The 25,434-nt window shown below is 43.8% G+C and overlaps 2 protein-coding genes across 2 annotated transcripts in view; one reads left to right on the top strand and one right to left on the bottom strand.

The window, feature by feature from the left end:
• POLR2B (RNA polymerase II subunit B) overlaps positions 1-12,253 on the bottom strand; it is a 16,875-nt gene extending 4,622 nt beyond the window's left edge. Inside the window, exons 1-17 of the mRNA XM_027636229.1 lie at positions 12,151-12,253; positions 11,129-11,201; positions 10,007-10,157; positions 9,355-9,467; positions 8,878-9,097; positions 7,787-7,945; positions 6,624-6,788; positions 5,928-6,124; positions 5,094-5,213; positions 4,537-4,723; positions 3,253-3,396; positions 2,869-3,008; positions 2,634-2,745; positions 1,999-2,153; positions 1,554-1,752; positions 1,276-1,444; positions 742-838 (exon numbers count right to left, since the gene is read on the bottom strand). Of these exons, the coding sequence (XP_027492030.1) occupies positions 742-838; positions 1,276-1,444; positions 1,554-1,752; positions 1,999-2,153; positions 2,634-2,745; positions 2,869-3,008; positions 3,253-3,396; positions 4,537-4,723; positions 5,094-5,213; positions 5,928-6,124; positions 6,624-6,788; positions 7,787-7,945; positions 8,878-9,097; positions 9,355-9,467; positions 10,007-10,157; positions 11,129-11,201; positions 12,151-12,169 (2,420 nt within the window). The 5' untranslated portion in view covers positions 12,170-12,253. The remainder of the gene's footprint in view (positions 1-741; positions 839-1,275; positions 1,445-1,553; positions 1,753-1,998; positions 2,154-2,633; positions 2,746-2,868; positions 3,009-3,252; positions 3,397-4,536; positions 4,724-5,093; positions 5,214-5,927; positions 6,125-6,623; positions 6,789-7,786; positions 7,946-8,877; positions 9,098-9,354; positions 9,468-10,006; positions 10,158-11,128; positions 11,202-12,150) is intronic.
• A 105-nt stretch (positions 12,254-12,358) lies between these two features.
• On the top strand, positions 12,359-21,433 carry NOA1 (nitric oxide associated 1). Its single transcript, XM_027635801.1, has 7 exons — positions 12,359-13,349; positions 14,411-14,575; positions 15,451-15,647; positions 17,950-18,081; positions 19,280-19,396; positions 20,222-20,339; positions 20,921-21,433. Exons 1-7 carry the CDS (start codon positions 12,359-12,361, stop codon positions 21,124-21,126), a joined length of 1,926 nt encoding a protein of 641 aa, XP_027491602.1. The 3' UTR covers positions 21,127-21,433.
• The last annotated feature ends 4,001 nt before the right edge of the window (positions 21,434-25,434 follow it).

Consider the following 25,434-nt stretch of genomic DNA (forward strand, 5'->3'; position numbering starts at 1 on the left):
CTCATCTGTAAATCTGAATTTCACCTTTTAATCGCACATTATGGCTACTATTATTAATGACAACCAAAACCAAATAATGAGCATATGCCACAAAGCTTTCCTCTAATTTCCTATTAACCTGACCGTCAATGAAGAGGGGAAAACAAAACCAGAAGAACACCCCACCCAACAAACAAATAAAAGCTTCTGATGGTATTATGATGGTTACTTTTAAGATACTGCCTCTCTAGATAACATGGTAATTTTTGATGAACTGCAGAGACTTTCAGATCTGCTTGACATCTCAGAAGTAGTTATTATTCCTATTATTCACATCTTCAGCACATCATTCTCATATCACTTTCTTCCTTATACATGCCATTTTGCAAGGTTTTTTTAGGCTTTTACTGCTACCTTGCAGTGCCACCCGCAGTACAACTGGAGCTGCAGTAGGAGACGTTCAATTTATAAAGGCTTCTTTTTTGGGGCAGTAAACAATAAATACCAAAATGGAATAGCTGGGACATTGCACAAAGGATGAACCATTCCTTACTGTGTTTTGTTTGCTAAGATACGCACTCACTGTTTTCATTGTGCTGCTCCCTCCATCCTCATGAAAAAAAAATTACAAAGCTTCTCAGGTTGGAAAGATTTGGAGAACGGTGTCTTCCAGCATAAAGATGAACTTTTCATGAGCCTTTGGACAACTCAGTATACCTTTTTTTTTAATTCCAGGCAGTTAAAAAATTTACTAAGGCTTACCTGAAAAAGCCTCTGTCAACAGCAGAACGATTCATGATGACAGAGTCTTCCTGGTTATAGCCTGTGTATGATGCAATGGCTACAATCGAGTTGATACCTATAACATGCAGAGCAAATACTTTGAAAGGACCCACACATGCCACTCAGACCTTATTTGTAACTCAAAATAAGCTGTATTCTCTACAGCTTTCTGAGATAAAATCTCCATGTACCAAACACAAAAACACGTAGTATCAGTAAATCCAGCTTTGGGTAGAAAAGAGAGTAAAGAGTGACCCCTTGTGAAAAATCTAGCAAATACCCGTAGAGAAAATGCTTTTTTTTCCAGTTAGATCTTAGCAGACTACAGAGGTAGTTTCATCTGCAGCACTACCAGTGTGTTTTCTAGTCTAGGTATCCAGCTACAAGCTAACATGTATGCAATTTTTAAATTGCATACATTTGCTAAATACTCAGGTATTCTACATAACACTTGTGGCATCATCTAAACAAACAGTAGTATTTTTGTTCAACAAACATTAACTGACAACATACCTGCTGGTAACTCTCTAAATCGCAAGTACTCCATGGAGCGTGTTGTTACAAGGGGCTTCTGGGGATAATACAACACATGTGCCAGCGTATCCATACGGACATGGAAGTTTGTAATGTAAACTCCCATAGCCTGTTTACCCATAGCAGACTGGTATGTGTTCCTGGGAGACTAGACAGACAAGAGAAGATCAGCAATTATGTACATAAAGCTCTTTACACACACCTGTGGGTTTTCTATCAGATTTAAAAAACCAGAATGTTGGAAGAGCTGCACTGACCTGGTTGTGATCAGGGAAAGGGATAATAGATGCACATACTCCCAGGATCATGGACGGGTGAATCTCACAGTGTGTGTATGTTGAACAGTATGCCACACCTTTCTCTTGCAAGTCATCTGGAGTCATTGCCAGCATCACAGTCTCCTCTTCCAGTGTGTCAATATACTCTACCACACCACTGGCCACAAGATCCTGCCAACTGAATAACCAATAACTCAGCTACCACATAAAATGGGTCTCTTCAGCAGTAACAAGAACAAGGGCTACCCTGGCTTATTATTACTACCCCTGCCTCAATGCGATTAAAAAAAATTAAACTACCAGGCAGAGAAAGCATCTTTGTGCTGCACAAAGCTTTAAACATTTCTCTCTCCAACCTGAGGGAACAGGCAGCTTCCAAGATGGAAAATGACACATTCAGTTGAATTTCAGGAACGTATCTCACCTGTAATTGTTATACTCTCGTTCCTTAAGTTGGTCAATATGCCTTTTCTTCAACAGCAACTTCTGTTTCTCCACGATTAAAAGGGGCCGACAAATTCTGCCTGCATCGGTATAGATGCGGATTTCTCGCTCACGGATATCTCTGATCATTGAGACCTGCACAAGAAAGCAGCACCCCATGAGTACAAAGCCTCAGCTTGGAATCACAACCACAGAACACAAAATAGGGTAACTAAATTCCCTAAAGCAAAGGAACTATCATCAGCACAGAACAAACGTTAACACTCCTACAACAGTAGCATTTCAGAAGACTATTTTCTACTGGTTTTTTTCAACTGGATCCTCTTTAAAAGCAACCAAGCAACTCCCCTGCCAAAAAACCCCAAACCCCAACAAACAAACAACAAATCACATACAACATAAAGTAACAAAAACAAACAAAAGGCACTAAACACAAAAAACTCTCCAAACAAAACACAAAACAAAACAAAATCAAAACAAAAACTCAATGTGAAGTATATTCAGAAATAGACTGGCAAATAATTTGGCAAGCTATTTGGAGCTTACAAACTAGTATCAAGGCATTATCCTCTCTTGTCTAAAAGGACACCCAAACTCTAGATGTAAAATTTATACCTCTGACACAATGATGTCCATCTGACGACGGAGTTTCCTTAGGGTATTCATGAGCTGCTCTGGATCTTTGTGTATTCCTACCCAGCAGCCATTAACAAAGATCTTGGTAGCACTAGAAAGAGGGAAAGTCAAACAAAGAATAATTAAAAAAACCATACCAACCCCCCCACCACCTTTGAAGTGTTGTGCAGGACAAAAAGCTTAAGTCTATTTAAACAATTTCATTTGCACGTACTCAGCTATTGCCGCTGGAGAGATTTCTTCCAGGTTTTCCATGCTCCACTCTTCCAAGAATTCCAAAATTGGGGATGGCTGAGACCCCACAGAAATGTAAGCCATCAGGGCTAAGTTCTTCACAAGTCCTACTGCGTGACCCTAGCAGAAACACAAAGTTAACCTGCGTTTTCAAATCAACGGATTCCCCCAAAAAGATCAAAGAACTTGAACTTCAACTCCTCAAGGAACTGGACACAAAGCATGCTAGTTACTTCATTATTTTCTGCCATTCAGCCACAGAGTTAGCTATAAAGCTAAATATTCATGTCAGCACTTTTACTGCCATGGCTACAAAATGACCAGCAGAAAAAGGCAGTACTGACATAAATACTGCTTTCCTTACCTCTGGGGTCTCAGCAGGGCAAACCATTCCCCACAGTGTATTGTGCAGCTGCCGAGGCTTTGCCAGTTTCCCATCTCTCCCAATCGGAGAATTCAGGCGTCTCAGGTGGGAAAGCGTAGATGCAAAAGTCAGGCGGTTTAACACCTGCACACAGCAAGGAATGCAGTTAGTCAAAGCTTCTTAAGTATTTTGTTGACAGGCAGTACATTAGCACAAAGAATCAGTGCCCTCTAGAAAGGATGTACTTCAAAAGAACTAAAATAGCTCTGTTAGCTACACTTTTTAGTTCACTTCCACTAATCTTAGACTTACCCTTAGAATCTCAAGCTCCTAACTAGTGTTGTAATTTTAAAAGAAAAAGTTTCCAGAGCACCATGGCAAGGCCCAGCAAGAACACAGTTATATCCAAGCAGAGAGCTGCTTTTTGTTGTATAGCTTACTCTGTGTTCAGGTAACTGAACGAGTAATACTCTCGAAGCTGCATTTTCATCAGGGGGGTTTGCCAGTACAGTAACACCTTTTCAAACTTTGAAAAGCTAGGGCTACTTAGTTATTAGGAGCAAATCAGCATTTACATTCTTCTGAGTCTGCTCAAAGCTTCTCCAAAATGTAAGAAAATCTAATTTTACAGCCTGAAATGTGAGAGCATATTTAAAATGCAAACAAGCCCCTCACACACACACAATAACAACGCTCCATCCAGAGACACCTGCCATCTTTGCCCCTTTCCTTACTTTGCTTTCCCTAAATTATGATCCCACCAGGGCTCTAGACAACAAAATGTGCTGGCATTTAAAACCTGACACCTTTTTCCTGTTTCCTTCCTTGGGAGAAAGGGATTCAACTAAGCGCTACACTGCTAATAAAGTCAGCGCTCCTCATCATTTGCTGTGGAATATGTAACTTTTCTATGACACTCAATTTTCTTTAACCACCTGTGAAGAACTGGAAGTAATTACAGGAAAAAAATCCATCCTCCCAAAACATCCCCTAGCATCTAGGAATTTACCAGACACACAAGCATATGCTCTAACACAAAAAAAAAAACCCTAGAAGAGTTATACCAACTGTTTAGCAGTGAATAAAAAAACAAACCATGACAAAAAAAAAAAACCCTGAACCACACTTCTGAACCAACTATTTGGATCTTCATCTGTGTCAGCTAAGGAAGTTTCCTTTCAAAAATGCTTCTATTTAACATACAACACGCATGGATGCCAAGCCATGTTAAACCCTTCCATGATATAGTTTTTCTCTTACGTCAACCTGACAAAGCTACTGTACCTGAGATACTCCTGCTCTGGCCTGATGAGCTTTCTTCTGGTCACCCCAGTTTCCAGTTGCCAATGAATACTTCAAACCATCTGAAATAATTCTCGTTTTAATTGCCAATTCCAAGTTGAAATCTTTCCCTCTGTCAATAAACTTTTGCGCATATATTCTCACTTCCTTCAGCAAATTCTTAAACATTCTGTGGAAGAAAGACACCAAAAAACATGATTAAACAGTGCTGTAGCAATTCACTCTACTCAGTGCTACTTGGAAAAAAAAGTCACTGACCTCTTGAAAAGAGGCAATTTGTAAGTAGCAAGGGGGCAGAAGGGAATAAAACAAATGAACCTGTTTGTGAATATGAACAAAATATGCTCCAAAACAAGTCAATGCTAGCCACCAACTATGATAGGAAACTTAACCACTCCATGAAAAAGTCATAGTCAGATACAGGCTTTGTTGCCTAAGACCAGCTCTTGGGCACAACAGAATGAGTCTGACTGACTGAGAAGCACAGAGCTGGCAATGCCTCTATCATTAATTATATCCAAAGAAAACGTGATACTTACCCTCTGAACAGGAAAGCCAACAGTGGCCCAGCAAGATCCAGTCTTTTGTTGCCATAATGATCTCTGTCATCCAGCTCTCTTCTCCCCAGTGCTGCCAGCAACAACCTATGAACCATATACCTAAGCAAATAAGATAGTTTATGTTTTAAACTGGCAGCAGGAATTCAAAACAAAGATTACATGCTTTCACAGACAAATCAGTGAACTCTTTCTTAAAGACTGTCTATTCCAGATCTTTAGAATACTGATGTCCTAAAATAGCCCTCTTCAGTGCATTCTGAGAGGTAAATGACCCTCTGAAAGTTCAGGCTGAGGACAGAGAGAAGTCAATATTTAAATCACAATTAAAACACCTCTTCTGCTACAGTCTGTCTTGTTCTTTAATATGGGTTCTGTTTAAGCATTTGCAATCAGGTGTAAAATGGCAAGTCTCCTCATGCTACAGTTCATCTGCATACCAATAAGCAGTGATTGAGATGATATGCTAATAGTTTACACTACAATCACCTTATCAGTAGTTATCTACATATTAGTTATCAATTTCTATATTTTGTCTATGCAAAAAGTCATTTATCACTATCATCACATCTAACTTAAGATCTAGAATGTGTTGAAGGCTCATTCTGTTTCCTTTTTTTTCCCCTATTTTATCAGAACTTGCATTTTCTCAGCCTCAAAAATATACCAGTGCCCTAAAGTTTGTCACTAAGTATCCAGACGACCAAGCTTAAAAACAAACTTAAATTCATTGTGTTCTTCTAATCATATAAATATATGAGAACAAAATACATATTCAGGGTCCATTTGCAGATGTGAGACAGAGTTGTGACATACCCTAGGAAATAAGCCTTTTTGGTTTCACAGAAGTCACTGACACCAACATGTGGGAGCATTTCTTTCTGCAGGACTTCTTTAGCATACTTGATTCTCCTCTCTTTGGTGACACCTGGCTTTGCACCTCTCGAGCCAATGAAGTTAAGAGCAACATTCTGCTCCTGAATGACAAATGCTTCATCCAGAGAAGGTTTGACCTAAGGCACAAAAATACAGCAAAATCCTGTAGCATCCAATGTCTGTTGGGGTTGAAGGAAACTACAGTAGTAGTTTGCTAATGATTCTTTCCAGGATCTGCTAATTGCTGATCCAGCTCTTTCTGGCAACAGTGATGAAGCACAATGGAAGAACACAAAAACTAGTTTAGACTTCATAAAACAGTTCTCATTTGAGTACATTCTAGGTCTCTTGCTGTTTCAGATATAATCAAGATTTTACAATTAAAGTCAATGGCACAGGAGAAGATCCTATCTCTCCAAACACATTAACTCTCTGAAATTTCTATTGCACTCTGTTCACTTAAAGTACTCATTAGAATAGGTTTAGGTAGAGAACTTATAACATTTCTAATAGACAATCCACAAAAATAATGAAGAAACAAACTACAAATGGAAAAGGGACAACACTTTAAGTGATGATCAGCCACACCTACACATCACCAGTCATCAAGACAAGAAATAATTTAACATATATTACCATTTCCATCATTTCTGGATCTTCAAAATCATATATGATGTGCTCTAAAATGTCCCTGTCGGACACAAAGCCTAGTGCACGAAAGACAATAATGATGGGGACTTCTTGTTTGATATATGGCAAAGTTGCTACAATGCGCTGGCCAATAGCACTCTTCTTTGCACCCTGGAAAGGTGGGGAAAAGAACATGCCTTTGAAAGAAAATATCTCTCTGGATTTGAACAATACATTGCAAGTGTATTTATTCAATTTTCACAGGAAAACATGACTTCTCAGCAGGCCAACTGACAAGCTATTCTGAAACCTTACTCTGGCAACAACTTGGTATTTTAAAATATTTACAGCTTTAGAAGTCTGCAAAAACTTGTAAGGTTTTTGCTGATAGAAAGGAATGTAAATTCTACACCCATACACATCATTTCTCTCTCTCTCTGTGTATTTGCCAAGAGCAATCCTATCCATCTTCAGTGTTCCTTCTGTCAGCTTAAACCTGGTTTTTCTAACCCACTGTTCAAGTGATCATTCAAGAAGCTGATCCCCATTTCCAGAAAGAAACACTGTGGGATGCAGAGGCACTTAAGAGTGCTCCAGACACCAGGAGTGAGAGTAGTGTAAAGCTTCTAATAAAGCTACTCTTGAAAAGTTTCACATCATCAGTGCAACAGTACTGATGAGTACAGACACCTTCTGCTTTAGAATTTACAAGTAGCACTTATTTCCCCTCACAGACTGCACAATTAGATGTTAAATATGAATTTATATGTGGGCTGAAAAATACATCTAAATACTAGATTGGTTATCAGCAAAGAAAGGGTCCCTGCTCCCATTTTTGTCCTTTGTCAAAAAAACAGGACATAGCTTGTTTAGATTTTCTAAAAACTCACGCACAGTAATTATAAAACTATTTTTAGCCTTGGCCTAAAGCCTGCCAGAAATTGAGTCCTCATTCCAATCCTCAAATAATTTACCATAAAGACAAGCATAACGTATGACAAACAGAATACACTTTCATTTAATTTACCTTCTTTACAACTTAGCATCAGGAGAAATTTCTTCTCAGAATCCCAAAAGCAAATGACACAAAGAGACAGGACAGTAAGAAAACTCCTAAAACAACCTCTCTGGTAAGCCCCAGGGCGAGGGTTCTTACTGCTCAGACATACCTGCCCGCCTCTGGCCAGCATGCTAACCCATATAGTGCTCGTTGGTCGAGAGGAATTTTCCAGACAAGATCGACACTCTCCTGTGTAGGCATACTTTGAATCTTTCTTTGCAAACACATACACTGTGTTTGTAGCCATTTTCTCTTGGGCAATCAGAACCTGTGTGAGAAAGAAAAACACTAGTAAATAATGACAAAAGAGCATGCTCGAAGTAACAAGCACAGTGTTTCTACTATTCCTTCAGGTGCCTTAACTGTAAGAGCATTGCACAGCATGAAGTCAATCTGCCAGATTCGTTTGGATTATACTCTACATTTTATAAAATTCAGATTTAAGCAAAACATACAGCTAGTTAAGACAGAATAACCAAAACAAGAGACTGAGGGAACACTGTTCTCTGTGATGTACTTACCATATCTGTTGGCTGTGCTGAGACATTTCTGTTAGCTTTAGGCACAACACTGATAAAGAAAGCATTTCACTATCTGTTTTTCCAAGGCTGAGGTACTACACAGGCATTTAAATTTAAACGCCAGCTATAACAATCAAAGACTGATTTCTTTTTCTCCCCAAGAAGAAAAATAAAATTCCAATACTTTTGCTGTGTTTACTCAGGTATCAGGTACAAAATATGGAAAGTTTCACTGGTGAGGCACTAGCATGAAGAGCATATGATTTGCTGAAGCTGCATCACAGCAATGGAGGGAAGAATCTAATTTTATAATAGCTGTGAACAACCTGCAGGACACTCAGAGTGAAGAAGTGCCTCATTTTAGGTGCATGCTGCTCTGCAATGCTGGAAATGGAAAGGAAAATATCTAGAGTACTTAGTGGCGTTCAATGTAAAACAGTTCATGCAGCTGAAGAAGGGAAGAACTGAAGATACAAAATGTGTCTCAGGGAAGAAGAAAAGGTAGCTTGAGAAAGTCCTAACAGAGGATGAAAAGCCCATCTTCCTGCAAGATCAGGAACACCCACATAACTCTGATTCACTGGAACAAGAGTGCTTCTGCTCCTGGCAAATCATATGGAAACAAGCAACAGAACTTCAAAGTGTCTGTAAAGATATCTAGCAAGGTATAACCTCTTACCTTTTCTGATCCATTGATGATAAAGTAGCCACCAGGATCGAGCGGGCATTCATTCAGTTCACAAAGATCACGGTCAGTTAAGCCATTCAACAAACAGTACGTCGAACGTAACATAATAGGAATTTTTCCTATAAAGGTTTTCTGATGTTGTGTCTGTAATTGATCCTCCCCTTCTTTAATGACTGTTTTAGTTATATCCACATACAAGGGGGCTGAATACCTACAGAATAAAAACAACACTGCATAATCTGTCAGTTATTACCGTTCTGTACAATCCTGAATAGTAAATGTAGTTATTCAAGTGCTCATTGCTATATTACACATTATTACCACACCATAATCATCATCTGGACTTAAAAACTAGGCATGGAATTTTAAATTACATTTTCAAGGCACTACTGTATTGAAAAAGACTATCAATTAAAAAAGCAGAGGCAGTTCTCTATTGTGTTTATCCACTCCAGAGTTGGTTCTTACGTAAGGTTTCTCAGTCTGGCTTCATTTGGCATCATTGGTGAGGGTGCTCCATCTCTTTCCCAATGTGTAGGTTTGGAGAGATAGATTTGTTCAAACTTCAGCAGATACCGGGGCTGAAAAACAAGAATACATTCATTGTAAGAAACATCCATTTTGGTTGTTCAAGAGAGGCCCTTAGTAGCAACCTTTGAAAACCCTGACCTAACTTCAGCTGAAGAAAGCTGACAGAATATTTCAGCCATAAACCTTTCTTGCCATGCTAAAGCTACTGAAAATCAAAATCCCACCAAAACTTGCTTTTGGCTACCTGACTTGCTCTACCACGTCTCTGTCCATGCAGTTTGGCACAGTAATTGACAATATGAGCTACAGAAGCCAATTGTTCTTGGTCACTTCTCAACCAGCAGGACAGAGTAACTCTATACAACAGGGAAGTTCAATTCCATGGATAACAAAGCTCTTGCACATGTTTCTCAGTCAAATACCTGATTGTATGACAACTTAGCCATATATCTCAGACTCCAAAGAGTTCATCCTTCTGTCCTATTGACTGCATGAGCAGCATAATTCAGATGTACTTCCATCTCTTGAGACAGGGCCTCAATAAATCTGACGTAAAATGATTTTGACTCTGCCGGGGTTCTCCACTTACCGGCTCTTCCACTTCTCCCGAGGCATGCTGGGCTTCAGCTTGTAAATCAATTGGTGGGGCATCTTCAACAATTCTTTGCACAGACATCTGAATAAACTCATCAAAAGAATCCAACTGTTGCCTGACTAAACCCTTTTCATCAAAGTAGGAGCTAAAACCAGAAAAAGTCCATTAATGAACAAGAAATCTTAATTTAATTCAAGTATTTCACACATCAACAAGCTTAAGAGTTATAACAAAAACTACAAAAGCCAGGAAATGCAGCAGAGAATCAAGCACATTCAATTATCCCAAGGCATGAGTTTCAAACACAGATGATCAAAAATGTTTAACAATTCTCTCACTGCTTGAAGACAGAGACTACCAAGTGACAGATGTGCTTCCACCTCCTGGCTAGGCCACGACTGCACGCACAGTATACCTTATATTATGATGACAAATCTCAGTGAAAGCAGCTTCAGATAAAGTTTTACCAACCACGTCTGTAAATTATTTTGCTTTAACTAATTTTCCAACCTGCAGTAAAGTGAGAACATGCCCCTAAGTTCAAGTAATAGTCCTCAGAACTTCTCTTGGCTTGGATCTCCCCTGTTCCAGCTTTACTCCTTCTCCAGATTTCCCTTAGCCTTTGGGTCACCTAACTTCAACCCAGCACAACCTAACTGTAAAAATCAAAGCCTAAATTTGAAGCCCCGCATCCTAACTTTTGATGGGATTAACTAAACGTGTCTGCTGCATCAGCTCCTGCCAGTAAGCTCCTCTACTTCAGTGAGGTATTACTGAAGCGAGCCAGGAAACCTACATGACCTCAGCTTCTGTCCCATCACAATTGTGTATCCATTAGTGGACAAAATCATGTGCTTGATATGGAACCAAAACCACCTCTTACTTAATTGAAAACAGTGTCCCCACCACCAAGAGATCAGTGGGGGTTCTTCATCTCTGATGACGACCTTTCTGTTTTGGCTTAAAGCCCTTCTGCTCTGAACGTGCTACAACACACAATTCAGCATAACCAAGCCTGCAGGTCTCAGGATGTGTTCCCAGCAAAGCAGACGCCACCTGTGAGGCTGCGAGCACACACACTGAAGGGTTAAAGAACAGTGAGTTTTAGTCAGTCACCTAATGACAATCCAGCAGGCTTCTTGCCACAGGTCAGGCGTGATTTCATCATCATCCTCATCATACTGCATATCTGCGGGGAAAGAAGCAGAGCATGTGAGCCAGGCTCCCATCACCACCTCAGTGTCCCTCCTGGCCAGCTGAGGGACCCTCTGGCACCCCAGCAGCACCCACAGTTCATTTTCTGATTAACAGGAAGCTGAACATGAGCCAGCAGTGTGCCCACGTGGCCAAGAAGGCCAATTGGCATCCTGGCCTGTATCAGGAATACTGAACCCGGCAGGACCAGCAAAGTGATTCTTTCCCTCTACTTGGCACTGGTGAGGCCATATCTGGAGTACGGTGTCCAGTTCTGGGCCCCTCAGTTTAGGAAGGACATCGAGGTGCTGGAGCAGGTCCAGAGAAGGGCAACGAGGCTGGTGAAGGGACTGGAGCACAGGCCCTATGAGGAGCAGTTGAAGGAGCTGGGGCTGTTCAGCCTGGAGAAGAGGGGGGCTTGGGAGATCTCATCACTCTTTACAACTATCTGAAAGGAGGTTGTAACCCGGTGGGGATCGGTCTCTTCTCCCAGGCAAGAGGGCACGGTCTTAAGCTGTGCCAAGGAGGTTTAGGTTGGACATGAGGAAGAAGTTCTTTACAGAGAGAGTGATCGGGCACTGGAATGGGCTCGCCGGGGAGGTGGTGGAGTCACCATCCCTGGAGGTGTTTAAGAAGAGACTGGATGCGGCAGTTAGTGCCATGGTCTAGTAGACAAGGTGGTGTCGATGACCTCAGGGATCTTTTCCAACCTAATTGATTCTGTGATTCTGTGGCCGTCCAGGTCCCGCCGAAGAGCCCACCGCGACCGGCCCATCCCCCCACTCCCGGCTCCTACGGAAGATCCCAGCGCGCCCGTAGCATCCCCCCGTCTCCCGGCTCCTGCGGGCCCCGCGCGCCGCCCCTGCCCGCCTTGCCGGGACGGACGGGAGAAAAAGGCAGAGGGGGGGCAAAAAAAAAAAAAAAAGAGGGGGGGAAGGCCTCACCTTCGTCCGCGTCGTACATGGTGGCGGCGGGGGGAGGCGCGGGCGGCGGCCGGGCGGGGGGCGAGAGGAGCGACGAGAACGGAGCGCGATGGCGGCAGCGAGCGGCCGGAAGGTGGCTGCGCGCCCTCTGACGTCTCCCGCGAGGCGCCCGCGCGCGCCGTGACGTCAGGCACGCGTGTCCCGCCCCGCCGTCCCCGCTGTCCCGGCCATGCTCCGGCTGCTCCCGCCGCTCCTGTCCCGCCTGGCCCGCGCACAGCCCCGCGCTCCCGTGCGGCGGCTGCGGCGGGGCGGGGGGCCGGCGGTGGCAGGCGGCGGGGAGGAGGAGGAGGAGCGCTTCGTGTTCCTCGAGTACGAGCCGGACCCGGCTGAGGCGGCGGCGGCGGCGGCGCCGCGGCGGGAGCGGGAGCAGGAGCCTCGGCGGGAGCGGGAGCCGCGGCGGGAACGGGAGCCAGCCAGGGAGCGGCGGCTTCGGGGCGCAGCGGCGGGGATCCCGGGCGTGCCCGACCCGTCGGTGCCGCCGAGCGGCGTGAGCTGCTCGGGCTGCGGGGCCGAGCTGCAGTGCGCGGACGGCGGCGCGCCGGGGTTCGTGCCGGCCGAGAAGTACCGCAGCCTGCTGTCGGAGGGGGCGGCGGGGCTGCGCGGCGCCGTGTGCCAGCGGTGCTGGGCGCTGGCGCACCACGGGCGCGTCCTGCGGCTGCAGCTGCCGCCCGACGAGCACCGGCGGGTGGTGAGCGAGGCGCTGCGCCGGCCGCCCCGCCACGGCCGCGGGCCGCTGCTGCTCTACGTGCTTGACGTGCTGGAGCTGCCCGACCCGGTGCTGCCGCAGGTGCCGGCGCTGCTGGGCCCCGGTGTGCCCGCCTCGGGCGTGCTGGTGGTGGGCAACAAGGTGGACCTGCTGCCCGCGGATGCCCCCGGGCACCTGGGGAGGCTGCGGAAGAGGGTGGCGGAGGCCTGCGCCCGGGCCGGGCTGGTGGGCGCCGCGCTGGTGGATATCCGGCTGGTGAGCGCCAAGACGGGATTCGGCATGGAGGGGCTGGTCAGCCGGCTGCACCGCTCCTGGAAGTGCGCCGGGGACGTGTACCTGCTGGGCGCCACCAACTCCGGCAAGTCCACGCTCTTCAACACCCTGCTGCGCTCCGACTACTGCAAGTCCCGTGCCCCGGACATCGTCGACAGGGCCACCGTGTCCACCTGGCCAGGTCAGGGAACGCCACGCTTCCTTCCCCGAGGCCAGCGAGCCCTTGGGTCTCTGGGCTGCCCTCGGCCATCCCTGTGTAAGAACCTGTCGCCAGACAGGAACCCACCACCCCGAGCACCCCTGTGGTGGGCAGCGAGCTCCTGAGCTGCACCGTGCTTTAGATTGTCACCTCTGGGAAGTGGCTGAGGGAGCTGGGGCTGCTTAACTTGGAGAAGAGGAGGCCTGGGGGAGACCTTCTCACTCTCTACAACTACCTGAACAGAGGTTGTAGCCAGGTGGGGCTTGGTCTCTTCTCCCAGGCAACCAGCGACAGGACAAGAGGACATAGTATTAAGCTGTACCAGGGGAGGTTTAGGTTGGACACCAGGATGAATTTCTTCACAGAAGGGGTAATTAGACACTGTAATGGGCTGTGCAGGGTGGTGGTGCAGGCACCGTTCCTGGAGGTGTTCAAGGAAAGACTGGACGTGGCACTCAGTGCCATGGTCTAGTTACTTGTTGGTTTTCAGTCATAGATTGGACTTGTTAATCTCAGAGGTTTTGTCCAGCCTCGTTGATTCTGTCATTCCTCGGGGCAGCAGGTGTGGGAGGCATGCGTTCTGGAGCACTAAGGGGCCCAGTAAACCAGAGTTGGCCTGCATGCTCCCTTGCCAGTGGGGATAGTGCCTGATCCACACACCTTGTCCTGTTCCTATCAGTTAGGGGTGTCCTCCAGTTCAGAGAATCCAGGAGATGGGCTGGTGACCATCTGTAGGCCAAACCAAGCTACCTGGAGGTGAGACTTGCCTGAGGTGTATTAAGTCAGTCTTAGCACCACTTGGCTTTGAGATCCTTCTATTCAAACTAAAGGTGAGAGCAGGTCTCAAGCGGGTGGATGGCTCCTTTTTGCTGCCCTGACTTTAGAAGCTGGTAGTTTATGGGAGCAGCTGTAGGTCAACCTCTGACTTTGTTACTGTGTTTCACCAAAAAGTTGGAGAAACAATTTTTTTTTCTTGTTCATCAGAGCTTAAATGTACCAGTTAGTCAAGAGACCCAAAGGCACCTTCTGGGTTTTTTTTCCAGGAACAACACTGAACCTGTTGAAATTTCCTATTATTAATCCTACATGTGACAGAATATTCCGAAGGCAGGAGAGGCTGAAAGAGGAGGCAACAAAAACAGAAGATGATTTAAGCAGTGAAGAAAAAAAGTACCTTAATCACCTTAAAAAGCAAGGCTACTTAGTGGGTGAGTATTGCCTGAGTAACAGTATTGCCACTCAATATTACACTCTTTGTGTAATATTGCATTACACAAAGGATTGTTAACTCCCTAGTTTGCTGAAGAATCCAGCTGTTTGCGAGTAATTCCTTCCCACACTGATAAGAACTCATTTCCATTTGATTACTGGAAGAACATGTTATCTGTAGAAGTAGTAAAAAATTTCCAAGCTTACTTTTAATTTATTTTGACCGCTATTTGCTCCCAGAGTAATGGGAGCAAGACCTGTGTCTCCTCCATAAAGCAGCATCATTAGCACTTCTTTTGGGTACTTACTTGTTAGCTGCTGTAGTAGCATTGCAGAAGTTTCCTCTGTGCAATGCACCTCCCGTCTGAACTAGGCTGGCAAATTCCAACAACTTAGTAGTTTACAAGGACATCGCGCTATGGGCCATCTCTCATTCCTAAAGGAAGAAAACAAGTTTAATTTTTAAATAGTCACGTTTTGGGGTGCAGGATATGGTGGTTCTACATCACTTCAGTATGTGCCCAAAAGAGGGAGTTTACAGAAGATAGCTCTGTTTTTCCAATAATTTTGTGTTTGGAAGTCTGAGGCACTGAAAAAAGAAGGCAGCTTACGTTACCATTAATCAGAAATAATGGAGTGTCTGTGATCTGGTCCCTGCTGAGATTTTGGGGCTTGAGGAATCCTAAACAAGAATTATAGAAAGGATTTCTTATCATTTTGGCTTTTGAATGCACAAATTTCTAGTCACATAGTGTCTTTATCACCTTTATGTTACTGATATGCATCTTTTAAGCCAGGAAAGGGGCAGATATTCAACTGAAGGAAAGGCAAGTTAATAAATTTAATTACCAGGAAACCTTTCATTTTAATCCAGGAAGAGTTGGAAGAACATTTCAACGGCAGAAGGCTAGCCCTGTGGTTGAATTTGATCCTGACATGCTCTCCTACAGCATGGAGGAAGATCCCAAACATTCCCCTAAGAAGCATGAGAAAAGGGAGGAGTTCACACACAATGAAGTGAAGGATGCTCGCTGGTGTTTTGACACTCCAGGAATTGTAAAGGAAGACTGTGTAGGTACTCTGTGGTGCTGTATTTCGGGATGACAGGGTTCGGTAGGACTGTTCTTCTTTAACTGTGCCTGTGGAAGAGTATTTATGCTGCAGTCCTGGGATTAGGATTCTTTTGGTTTGGGAATTGTGTTAAGATATGGTTTGCATTTACTTGGGAAGGTTTCATGTGGTAACATTGTGTTTCTGAATTGTGCATACTGCCAGCTTTGCAAAGAGCTGTAGGACTGTGTCATCAATCTTCTGTAATCTCTGAATGAGGGGAAGTGAGCAAGAGCACTCTAAGCAAGTTTATACCAGCATCATCCAATGAAGCTGGCATTTTTTGAGCTCTTCCAGTCTACTGAAAAAGACGGAGCTTGGGATGATAACCAGAGTTGTATGACTGAACCAAATCTTAAGAGAAAGCATTCTCCTGAAGCTAACAGAACCTCTGTTGTTCTTGTTAGTGGCTCCAATAGGTCTGGCTTACATCAGTGTTTCAGTAGAGCAATGGCTCTACTGAAGTCAGTGCTGATAGAGTGCACATGTCCAAAACAGTTTTGGATTTTTGCCTGCTTTGGTGCCCATGCAGTGCTGCAGGTCATCTTTTGGGGAAGATTAAAAGGTACAGGGAGATGGGAAAGTTCTGAAGAGAACAAAGTGCTAGAACTGTACTGCTTTCATGAAGACTAGAAGATTACTGGTTTTCGACTGCTGTGTACCAGACCATAGTTTGCTCTACAGTGGCACTTAGCTCTCTGATAGTCAGCATAAAGACATTCATCAGCTTAGAGAACTGGTTTGGTAACTTGAGATTGTATATGTTCTTTTCCTCTTCTGGAGTTGAATAAGCATGGAAAACAAGAGCACTTTTCTGCATCCAGAAATGCTGCTGTTTCTGATTTTGATTATCCTTGCTGTGCCTTTGGAAAGCTACATGCCAAATGTCAGATCAAATTTTGGTCCTTCAGTCAGTGTTCAATCTGAGTGGAGGACAAGCAGATTGTTTACATGGCAGATTTTGGAAGTTATAAGCAGGTTTATTTTATTTTATTTATTTTATTTTGGAAGAAAAGGGAAGGAAAGTGGCTGTTGGCATTTGATGGGATTAAATTTTTTGCCTTTTCTCTTGGAGGTTTGCTTTTAGCTGCTTCCTCTTGACTCCTTACAAAGCCAAATTTCTGGAAAGCGTAGAAAACTATTACTGATAGCTCAACTTTTGGTTTTTTAAACATTATCAAACACATCAGAAAACCTGCCGCTAGGAGGACAAAACCTTCTCTTCTTTTAGAACTGATGTTGAAGTCTGTCCTGACTTTGAAGCTAAAGAATGTCTGCTTGTGAACATAGGAAGAGTTTTAAGGGTTCTGGCTGTTCCACAGCTCTTGTTATTTTGGTCTTTTAAAGCTTGAGGTTAATCCTCATGTCCAGACTTGCATCTGCATGACTGGCATATGTTGGGGACACAGCTGGAACCATTTCTGCTGTCTTCCTAGGAAGGAGACACCATCAACCTGGAGACAAGTTGTTTCCTTCAAGGCACTGCTTTTTGTGCTGACACATTGTTGCATGACTGGATTTGAACTGTACTTCCATAGGAAGTGATCAGACTGCTGTGGCTGCAGCACTGCTGGTTAAGTCACTGACTTTTAAATAGACTTTTGGGGTGCATCATTTCAGTGAAACAAATTAACATCTAAACAGATGAACTAGGTGAGCCAGGGGATGGAAAGAAAGGAGGAGAGGAAGACAGGGCAGCAGGAGCATTTGGGAACCCTCACAGAGGGGAAAGCTTGTTTCACTTGGATCTCGGGGTGCAGATCCATGCTGTGAGTCAGGCTGGTCATTCTGCAGTTTTAGTCGTTCCACACTGTGATCCAGGACTTTTCTCTAGTGAGATACTTTGAGATGAGCTTTGCTGGTAGTACTGATTTGGCACTTTGTGTCACTGTCTAAGTGGGGTGACTCAAACGTCATAGCTGAAGGTGGTCTCCAGTTCTGCACATGGCTGCAGTTGTGCTAAAACACAGTAAATCTTGGGTGACCTTGTTCCAACCAAACCCTGGATTCTCACATTCATGCCCAGCAGGCTGCTTACAGCTGTTACATTTTGACATGGACCCTGCATTGCCATGGAGAATGGTGATATCCTTACCTCTTCCTGTTTCTCACTTACTATGTGGAAGAATTGAACTGTTCTGTCAGATGTTCTTTACACTGCTTTACTTGGTCTTTTTCCTCTATCAATATAATGCCAAAACTAATTTCATTGTCCCTATTGAAATATCTGGAATGGATTGTGGCAGTACAATTTATTTTGCAGGTTTTGAATCTCCTAACAGAGAAAGAAGTAAAGCTGGTTTTGCCAACAGTTGCCATTGTTCCACGGACCTTCATTCTCAAGCCAGGAACGACCTTATTTTTAGCAGCCTTGGGACGTATAGACTACTTACAGGTAAGGGAATAAAGGCTTTTGGGAGCAACTGCTTCATTTCTTACTATAGTACCAGACATGAAAGGCTTTTTGGGTAACTTTCCCAGACCCTTTTTTGCTGCTTTGAGATGATGAATCTGTTAATAAATCACAGCATAAGATCAGAATGCCTTGGGAATGCCAGAATTAACTGGGAAAATAAGTGGGTTTCCTCATTTCTGTGTTATGTGAAAGCTGGCTACCAGGAGAGAAAAGCATGGACATTTTTCTTTCCTGACACAGACTTCTGAAGAATTTGCCAGAGGAAGTAATTAATTGCATATGTATTTTAGTTTCTATGAAGATATTTTTAAAAGGTACTGTGTATCCCCCCTGCCAATAATTTCTTCCATTTATTATAAATCCCCTACCATACACCTTTACTGAACTGTGTGGAGCTGACCTCCAATGATATTTCTTCCACATAGGCGTTATCATAAGTGCTAGAACCTTTTCTCAGTAGTTTGCCCTGTTTTGGGGGTGTGTATGGCTATTCCTTTGTTTCAGTCAGCTTTGCAAGATCACCATAGAAATGTTGAATTGGTACTTTGCTAAGGACATTCTTGACCTACTGAAAGAAAACCAGAAAGGTGGAGGGAGCAGGATTCTGTAAGTAATAATGTACTGGTATGGCAGGAGAGCTCCATCATAGCTAAGGTGAAAATCCAGAGCCCTGTTCCAAAAAAAACAGCTTGGCAGGACAGAGTAGTAATGCCCTACTCAGAGGCAAAGATCTCTCTGGGATGATTTGGCTGAGCTGAGCAGCTGTGATGGCAGGAGATGGGGCATTGGGGGTGCTTTGAGGCAGGATGGTGAAGATGTGGGTGCTTCTGTCCTGAAAGCTCAACTCCCCAGTTGATATAAACCCTGGCTGCTCCACAGTGGCAGAGGCAAGGACCCCTCGGACAGGGACGGGACATCAGGCAAACAGGTTTTTAACACGCAGGAAAGAAACGGGGTAGGAGAGAGAAATTCAAGACTGCTTTTCTGTTACCATGATTAACATCCTCTTGTTATTTATATCTACCACCTAAGGAGTCTTTCTGCTGTGCCTTTTGCAACCGGTCTTGTCTATCTTGTATTGTCCTTTTTAGCCACCATCGCGCTTGTAGCAAATGTGGGTAGAGCCCTCCCCAAATCTTCGTTCATAAAGCCTAGCCATGATGGTTATTTATTTCAGGGAGAAAAGTCTGCCTGGTTTTCTGTCGTGGCTTCTAACCTGTTGCCAGTCCACGTCACTACCCTGAGTAACGCAGATGCCATCTATGAGAAGCACGCTGGCCGAGAGTTACTAAAGGTGAGAGGAGGTGCTGTGGGGGGCTCTTGGCTGCAGGCAAGCAGCTGTCCTGCCTGGTGAAGGACCCTGTCTGGGGCACAACTGACAGGGAAAATACACACATATCAGGAGTTTGGGACTTCTGCAATGGAAATGTGCAGTGTGGAGCACTGCACTTGCAAAGACTGCATGGCTGCAGGTGTGCTAGTAGAGAGCACTCGAGATGGTGTATTTTCAGGAGGGCTTCTCTTTCTGACATTCAGGCTGATAAGATGCGCAGTGGTCTGCTCTCTGATACTTGGCTCTTCTTGAACTGGCTTTAAGTGCAGGCAACAATAGTGATATTTTCCATGGCAAACCTTGAGACTGGGGTTTCAGCACAGACTGCAGTTGAAAAATGTACCTTTCTTGTTCTTTCCTTGCTGAATCTTCTTCACACCTCTTCATCTTTCGGTGGTCTGATTTATTCCTTGGTATGACAATGTACTGTGTAGCACTTGCAGATTGTTGGGAGATGGGGTGAGCTGTCCCTGTCCTGGCATTCCCATTCCTGTGCACATGGAGAACAAGTGCTGTCACTCACATTAAGGCGGCTGGCCTGAGCCACCAGCTGTGTCCTGCAGTGGGTGCTCCATCTTTGCTCACCTCCCACGGGGTTCCTCTGAATGTGATCCTGATTCTGTTCTGGCAAACCTGAAATAGCTCCTGTAGATTATTCAAACCAGCTCTTAATTGGCTAACAAATGTCTCATGTTTATTCCCTCTTGTGCCTTGCTTGCCAGTTTAAGGTAGGAGTGCTGAAGGATTTCTTGACTATGAAATCTTTTCTCCATATTTTGATCTTAGGTTCCCATGGGTGGGGAAGAGCGAATGAAAGAGTTCCCCCCACTCGTCCCTCAGGACATTACACTGAAAGGAATTGGTACCACTGAGGCAGTTGCAGATATCAAGCTTTCCTCTGCAGGTAATTTAATATTTCTTCATTAGTTTGCTTTGCAGGGTCTGCGTCCTAGAAACATTGATGGGAAGAGACTTCTGAAGGGGTGAAGCCATATTTCCTGCTCAGAGCAGGACTGTCAACATCACAAAATCACAGCAGCCATGGCTTTGTCCAGCTGAGGCTTGGCAACCTCCAGGAATGGAGATTGACAGCCATGTTTGTACAGGACAGCTACAACGGAGTGCTTTATGTTCTGGCTGCCATACAGGTTCCACAGCATCAGGAATGGCTGTGACACTGTTAGCTGTCCAGGTGAGAGGGAAAGGGCCATTGATAGGAAAGCTTTTTTGCATTTTTGGTAGTTCCCACCATCCTTCTTCAGTTTATCAGGAAAGAGCTATGTCTAGGGAGAGTAAGATGTGGCTTTAGGTGCTGCCTTCTATTCGGAAATAGCTGGATATAACCTTTAAGCTTGGTTTCTCAAAGAAATCACACGTAGGTAAGTTCAGGTTCTCAGCCACTATGGGAGGCAGTAGTTTGTGTCAGAACCCTCATTCTGATCCTAGGGACTTGTCTCACTGTCTGTATTCCTTTTGGCTGTGCAGGATGGGTAGCAGTGACAGCTCATGCAGAAGAGGAGTTGCTACTCCGAGCTTATGCTCCCAAGGGCACCGCGTTGGTGGTGCGGGAGCCTCCCCTTTTGCCTTACATCAGTTCCATCCGAGGGTCCCGGATTGCAGGCACCGCTGCCTACAGGACCAAAAAGCCTCCCTCCCTTGTGGAAAACCTGAAAACCACGGGGAGCAGATAGCACTTCTTGTCATCTGAACAAGGCAGAAGAGCCTCTGGAGAACCTTTTTGCTTATTGATATTCAGAAGACCTTGGACTCCTTTTAAAAGGCAGACAGGCATGTTTTGGAAAGCAGGTGTGGGGAGAGCTCCATAAGTTCATACCTGATGCAGTTGCTGAACTGCAGCCATTTTGAATGAGCTGAGTGGCTGGTACCTTGCTGTGAAACAGCTTCTCCCTGGGATCTACCAGTATCTACAAGCAAATCCTTCTTGAAATATGGGATGGAAACTCACCTGCCTGACCTGGGCTGACTCCACTGCTCGTAGAGTAGACGGCTCAGAAATTGTCACCTTGTTCTTGGAGGCTTTACAGTGTTTCCACAGTTACCGAGGTGGAGGGAATTGGAAAGAACAGGGAATGCTCTGTCATGATTGTGACTCTCCTCATTGTAGTGGCTGATACTGATTCAACATGGACCTTTCACTCCTTCAGAATCTGAGGCAGATGAGGATGTGCAGTGCCCTGCTTTTGGACACAGGAGAGGTGAATCAATGAAAAACAGGTCTGCTGATGTGCGTGAAGAGGAAACTTTTACAACTCACTGCTTTGATTTGGTTTCTGCAGATTGTGTAAAGGTTTTTGAAACTGAGGGTGTAAAATAAAACTTTTCAAAGACACTCTTTTGTATCCTTTTCAAATAGTTGACAAAGCGTTCTTGTGTGGGCATGAGCGTCTTGACAAATACATGAAAGCTCCAGTGCGATAATACCTGTGCTAAATCCGCAGAGTGAGAGAGAGACATAACCAGCCAGTTTGCTGAAGAAGAGGCAAAAAAGAGTATTTTCTAATCTCTCCTTACCAATACTCTCACTTTTCCCTGTTCTTTTTTACCCACCCAAACTACTGATGTCGCAACCCATCAATCATGGCCACAATACTTGTTGTAAATTCTCATCAGGCTAAACAAAGACACCAGGCCTGTGCCAGGGAGCTCCTGTGCTTTATGGTACGGTCACCATAACTCTGGCAACCAGCCCAGGAGTTAGACTCAAAAGGTCTTGGCCAAGAAACCCTTAAATTTTTTACAGTACATTTCTCAGAATGGTGGCTAACAAGCCCTTAATTTCTTATAGTACTATAATTTCTTATAGTACTTCAGTAAGTTCTCAACTCCCACAAGAGAATGGGGCCCAACCTGCCAAGCACAGCTGATGAGCTGCTCCTGCAGGAGGTGACAGCGAAGGTCCGCTGTCTCGGCGTGCTGGCTGCAGCCTTCCTGTCCCACCCAAGTGTGGCTGCTCAGCAGTCTCTGGATGGCTCATGCCTCGAGTAAATGCTGATGGGGTGGCTGCCTGGAAGAGCAGGCTTAGGCCTGATGGCAAAGGCTGCTGAGTGTGTTTTCAGAAGGCAGCTGGTCTGGGCTTCACCTGCATGTGTGCAGATGAAGGTGCTGGTGGGTTTTCTGCAGACTCCTCTGCAGAACTGCAACTTCTCTGTTGTTCCAGATGCTGCTTCATGTTTGCTGCTGGAAGTGCTATGGCTCCTGTGCCCCCCCCAGCTGATGTCCAGAATAAAACAATCTTTTCTCTCCTCTAACTCTGTCTGCCATTGGATATCTTAGAGAGCTGTGGGTGGTGGCGGTGCAGGTGCTTCAGGGGTGTCAGGGGCTGGGCCCCACCATTTGAGAAGGATTAGAAGGTCCTCAAATGCCTCCAGTGCAAAAGTCTTCTCTTTTGTACTTGCCATGGGCATGTGGTTCAACTTGGTTATGGCTGCATGCTTTAAAAAGGAAAGAAGGTGTATTTTCAGCACCCTAATAATAAAAGTCGGTTAAAAATTAAATAAAATGGTATTCAACTGAAATTTAGAGGAGTGATGTGTCAAAGGCAGCTGCTTCTTTGCGCAGAAAAGTACTGAGCGGTGGGATCACCGCACTGTGCACTTGGAAGGCTTAAAAATTTGGGTGGCATAAGGAGAGATAGGAGAAAGACTGAAAGCAGGAACAAAAGTCACTTGTTACTGACAGGAAGCACCAACAGAAAATGTGCTTCCTTAAGGTCTTGATATGCTAATGGTGTCCCCCTTGATGAGTTTGGGGAGAGATTGGAGGAGTGGGATATGAAGTAGGCTGCAATACTAAAGAGAGAATGAATTAAACTGTAGGCAAATGAGGTTACTTGAGAAGACAAATGAGACAGCAATGTGGTCTGCTAAAAATGACTAAAATCCTGATTAGTTGTGTCCTGACACAAGAAGTTAGGGAACTGACTAAATAGCGCATGATATGGTACCTCCAAGGTTGAAAGAACATTTGCTAATGTTGCTGTTGAAGTTGCTGTTGTACTAGGGAGAAAAATGGGAAAAAAAAAGCATCAAAGAAGGTAGTAGGAGAAGATAGGATGCTCCTTCTTTTCTCTCCCATCTTATACTTTGTAAAATGAAATTACGGCTGCATGGAGGAACTCTTGTTTCTTCTTCATTTCCATAGCTTAAATCACTAATAATAATGCATTTATATTGCACAAAAAAAGAGGAATTAATGTTTTGGAAGAAAAATAGTAATAACACTACTTTCAGTAAAGTTCTCTTTAAAAAAACCTCTAGTATTTTAATCTGTGGAGCAATCCTGGCTCTTTCTGTGTGATCAAACACCTTAATTGTATTTGGTAGTGATTCTAAAGCTTGGCATATAAATTTTTGATGCAACAGATTTGAGTGAATTTCGTTTCTGTTGGTGCATAGGTAACAGATGTTATTATTTATTTTAATTTCTGAGATGGAAAGTGTCTATCTTGGCTGTGAGCCTAGTCTAACTTTGCAGTTCTTCCAGTTAGGAAAGCTTTTTGTCTGCCACCTGTGAATCTTCTTTTGGAACTGAATCACACTTGATGGTCATTTCTTTCCAGGGAGTGTGCCTTTTAGAGGATTGCAAGATAAATTCACGTTTTCATATAATACTTATAGTCCTGATTGACATGGTCTTCAGTTAGAAAAGCCAATACTGAGTTTAGAAATTAGTTCTGGAATAAAGCTACTGTTGCTTTTGAAATTTTGTAAATTGTTTCAGTGGGCAGAATGATGTAATTTCTGTAGTTTCAGTTCATGTGTGTATCTCACTGATGTTCATGAATAGAAAGAAAACCAGAAAAAATCCAAGTGATCACTTGATAATTGATGAATCAACCCCTACTTGGAAGGTGCCATTGATGAAAAGGTAATGAAATAGATCATTGAGACACAGTCCCAATCTGAAAACAACAGCTGTAGGAACTCAGCTTCAAAATAAGATCTAAACTCATGCACAGAAAGTGTAAGACCCTGTTCAGTGTCAGAACTGGGCATGAGGGTTTTGGATTTTTTTTGTTTGCTTGTTTGGTTGGTTTTTTCAGTCAAGTAGCACTTATTCACATGTCTACAACCTCTGGAGCATCAAAAAAGGGTGTGGTTTTCATTGTGGAGTGAGTCCAGCTTTAAGACTACACTGGGAAAAAACAATACTGTTGCTAGGACATGGGATGGAAAATCCAAAAGTAGAATATTGTATCACTAGGTACCTGTATAATATTATATTACTAGGTACTCCATGACAGGCTTGGTGAAAGTGCCTATCAGCTCTAATTTGCAAAAGAAATGGTCGATGAAAGTCAAGAAAGACTTACAAAAATTTACATAGTAAAAAATTATTACTGAGTCTTTTTTCTTACTAAGACTTGGAAAAAAAAAATTCCACTTACCACGCAGCAGTCCGTACTACTCAATGTGGAGGTAAGTATATAGATTAAATAATAAAGCATGGATGGAATGCCAGTATTTATTCTAATTTCTTTCATGTTTTCAGCTAGAGGCCACAGCGAAATTAAGAAGAACCAAGTTTAAAAATAGTAAGTGGACTTCTCAGTGCAGTGTGTGCATAACCTTGGAAACACAAGCCTTTGAGAGACCAGGGTCAAGAACGTAGGGAAAGAAAACAAGTTTTATGTGTGGATAACATCTACATTTTCATTCAGGAAAATTAAAAAAATATTCTAAGCCCTTAGAATTTATGGCATAAGTTGGCTTTGATTGCCTAGACAATGAAGATGCTTCCATTTCATATGCACATATTTAATGTGTGTTTCAGGACTTCTGGACCTTATTCTGAACTCTCTGCTATGTCTAACATGTCTAACTGAAAGACAGGATACTGAATTACATGAATCACGGGTGTGTTGATGGTGATTTTTATGATACCAAGATTGTAAATCTCATTTGAAGAAAAGGTGACAGAATAGTTGGATTTGTTGAAGAATTATGTGCTGGTGAAGTGTTGTGGTTTAAGTTACCAGC

The sequence above is a fragment of the Corapipo altera genome, unplaced genomic scaffold (assembly GCF_003945725.1).
Source record: "Corapipo altera isolate COAL_440 unplaced genomic scaffold, ASM394572v1 22b, whole genome shotgun sequence".
Taxonomy (NCBI): domain Eukaryota; kingdom Metazoa; phylum Chordata; class Aves; order Passeriformes; family Pipridae; genus Corapipo; species Corapipo altera.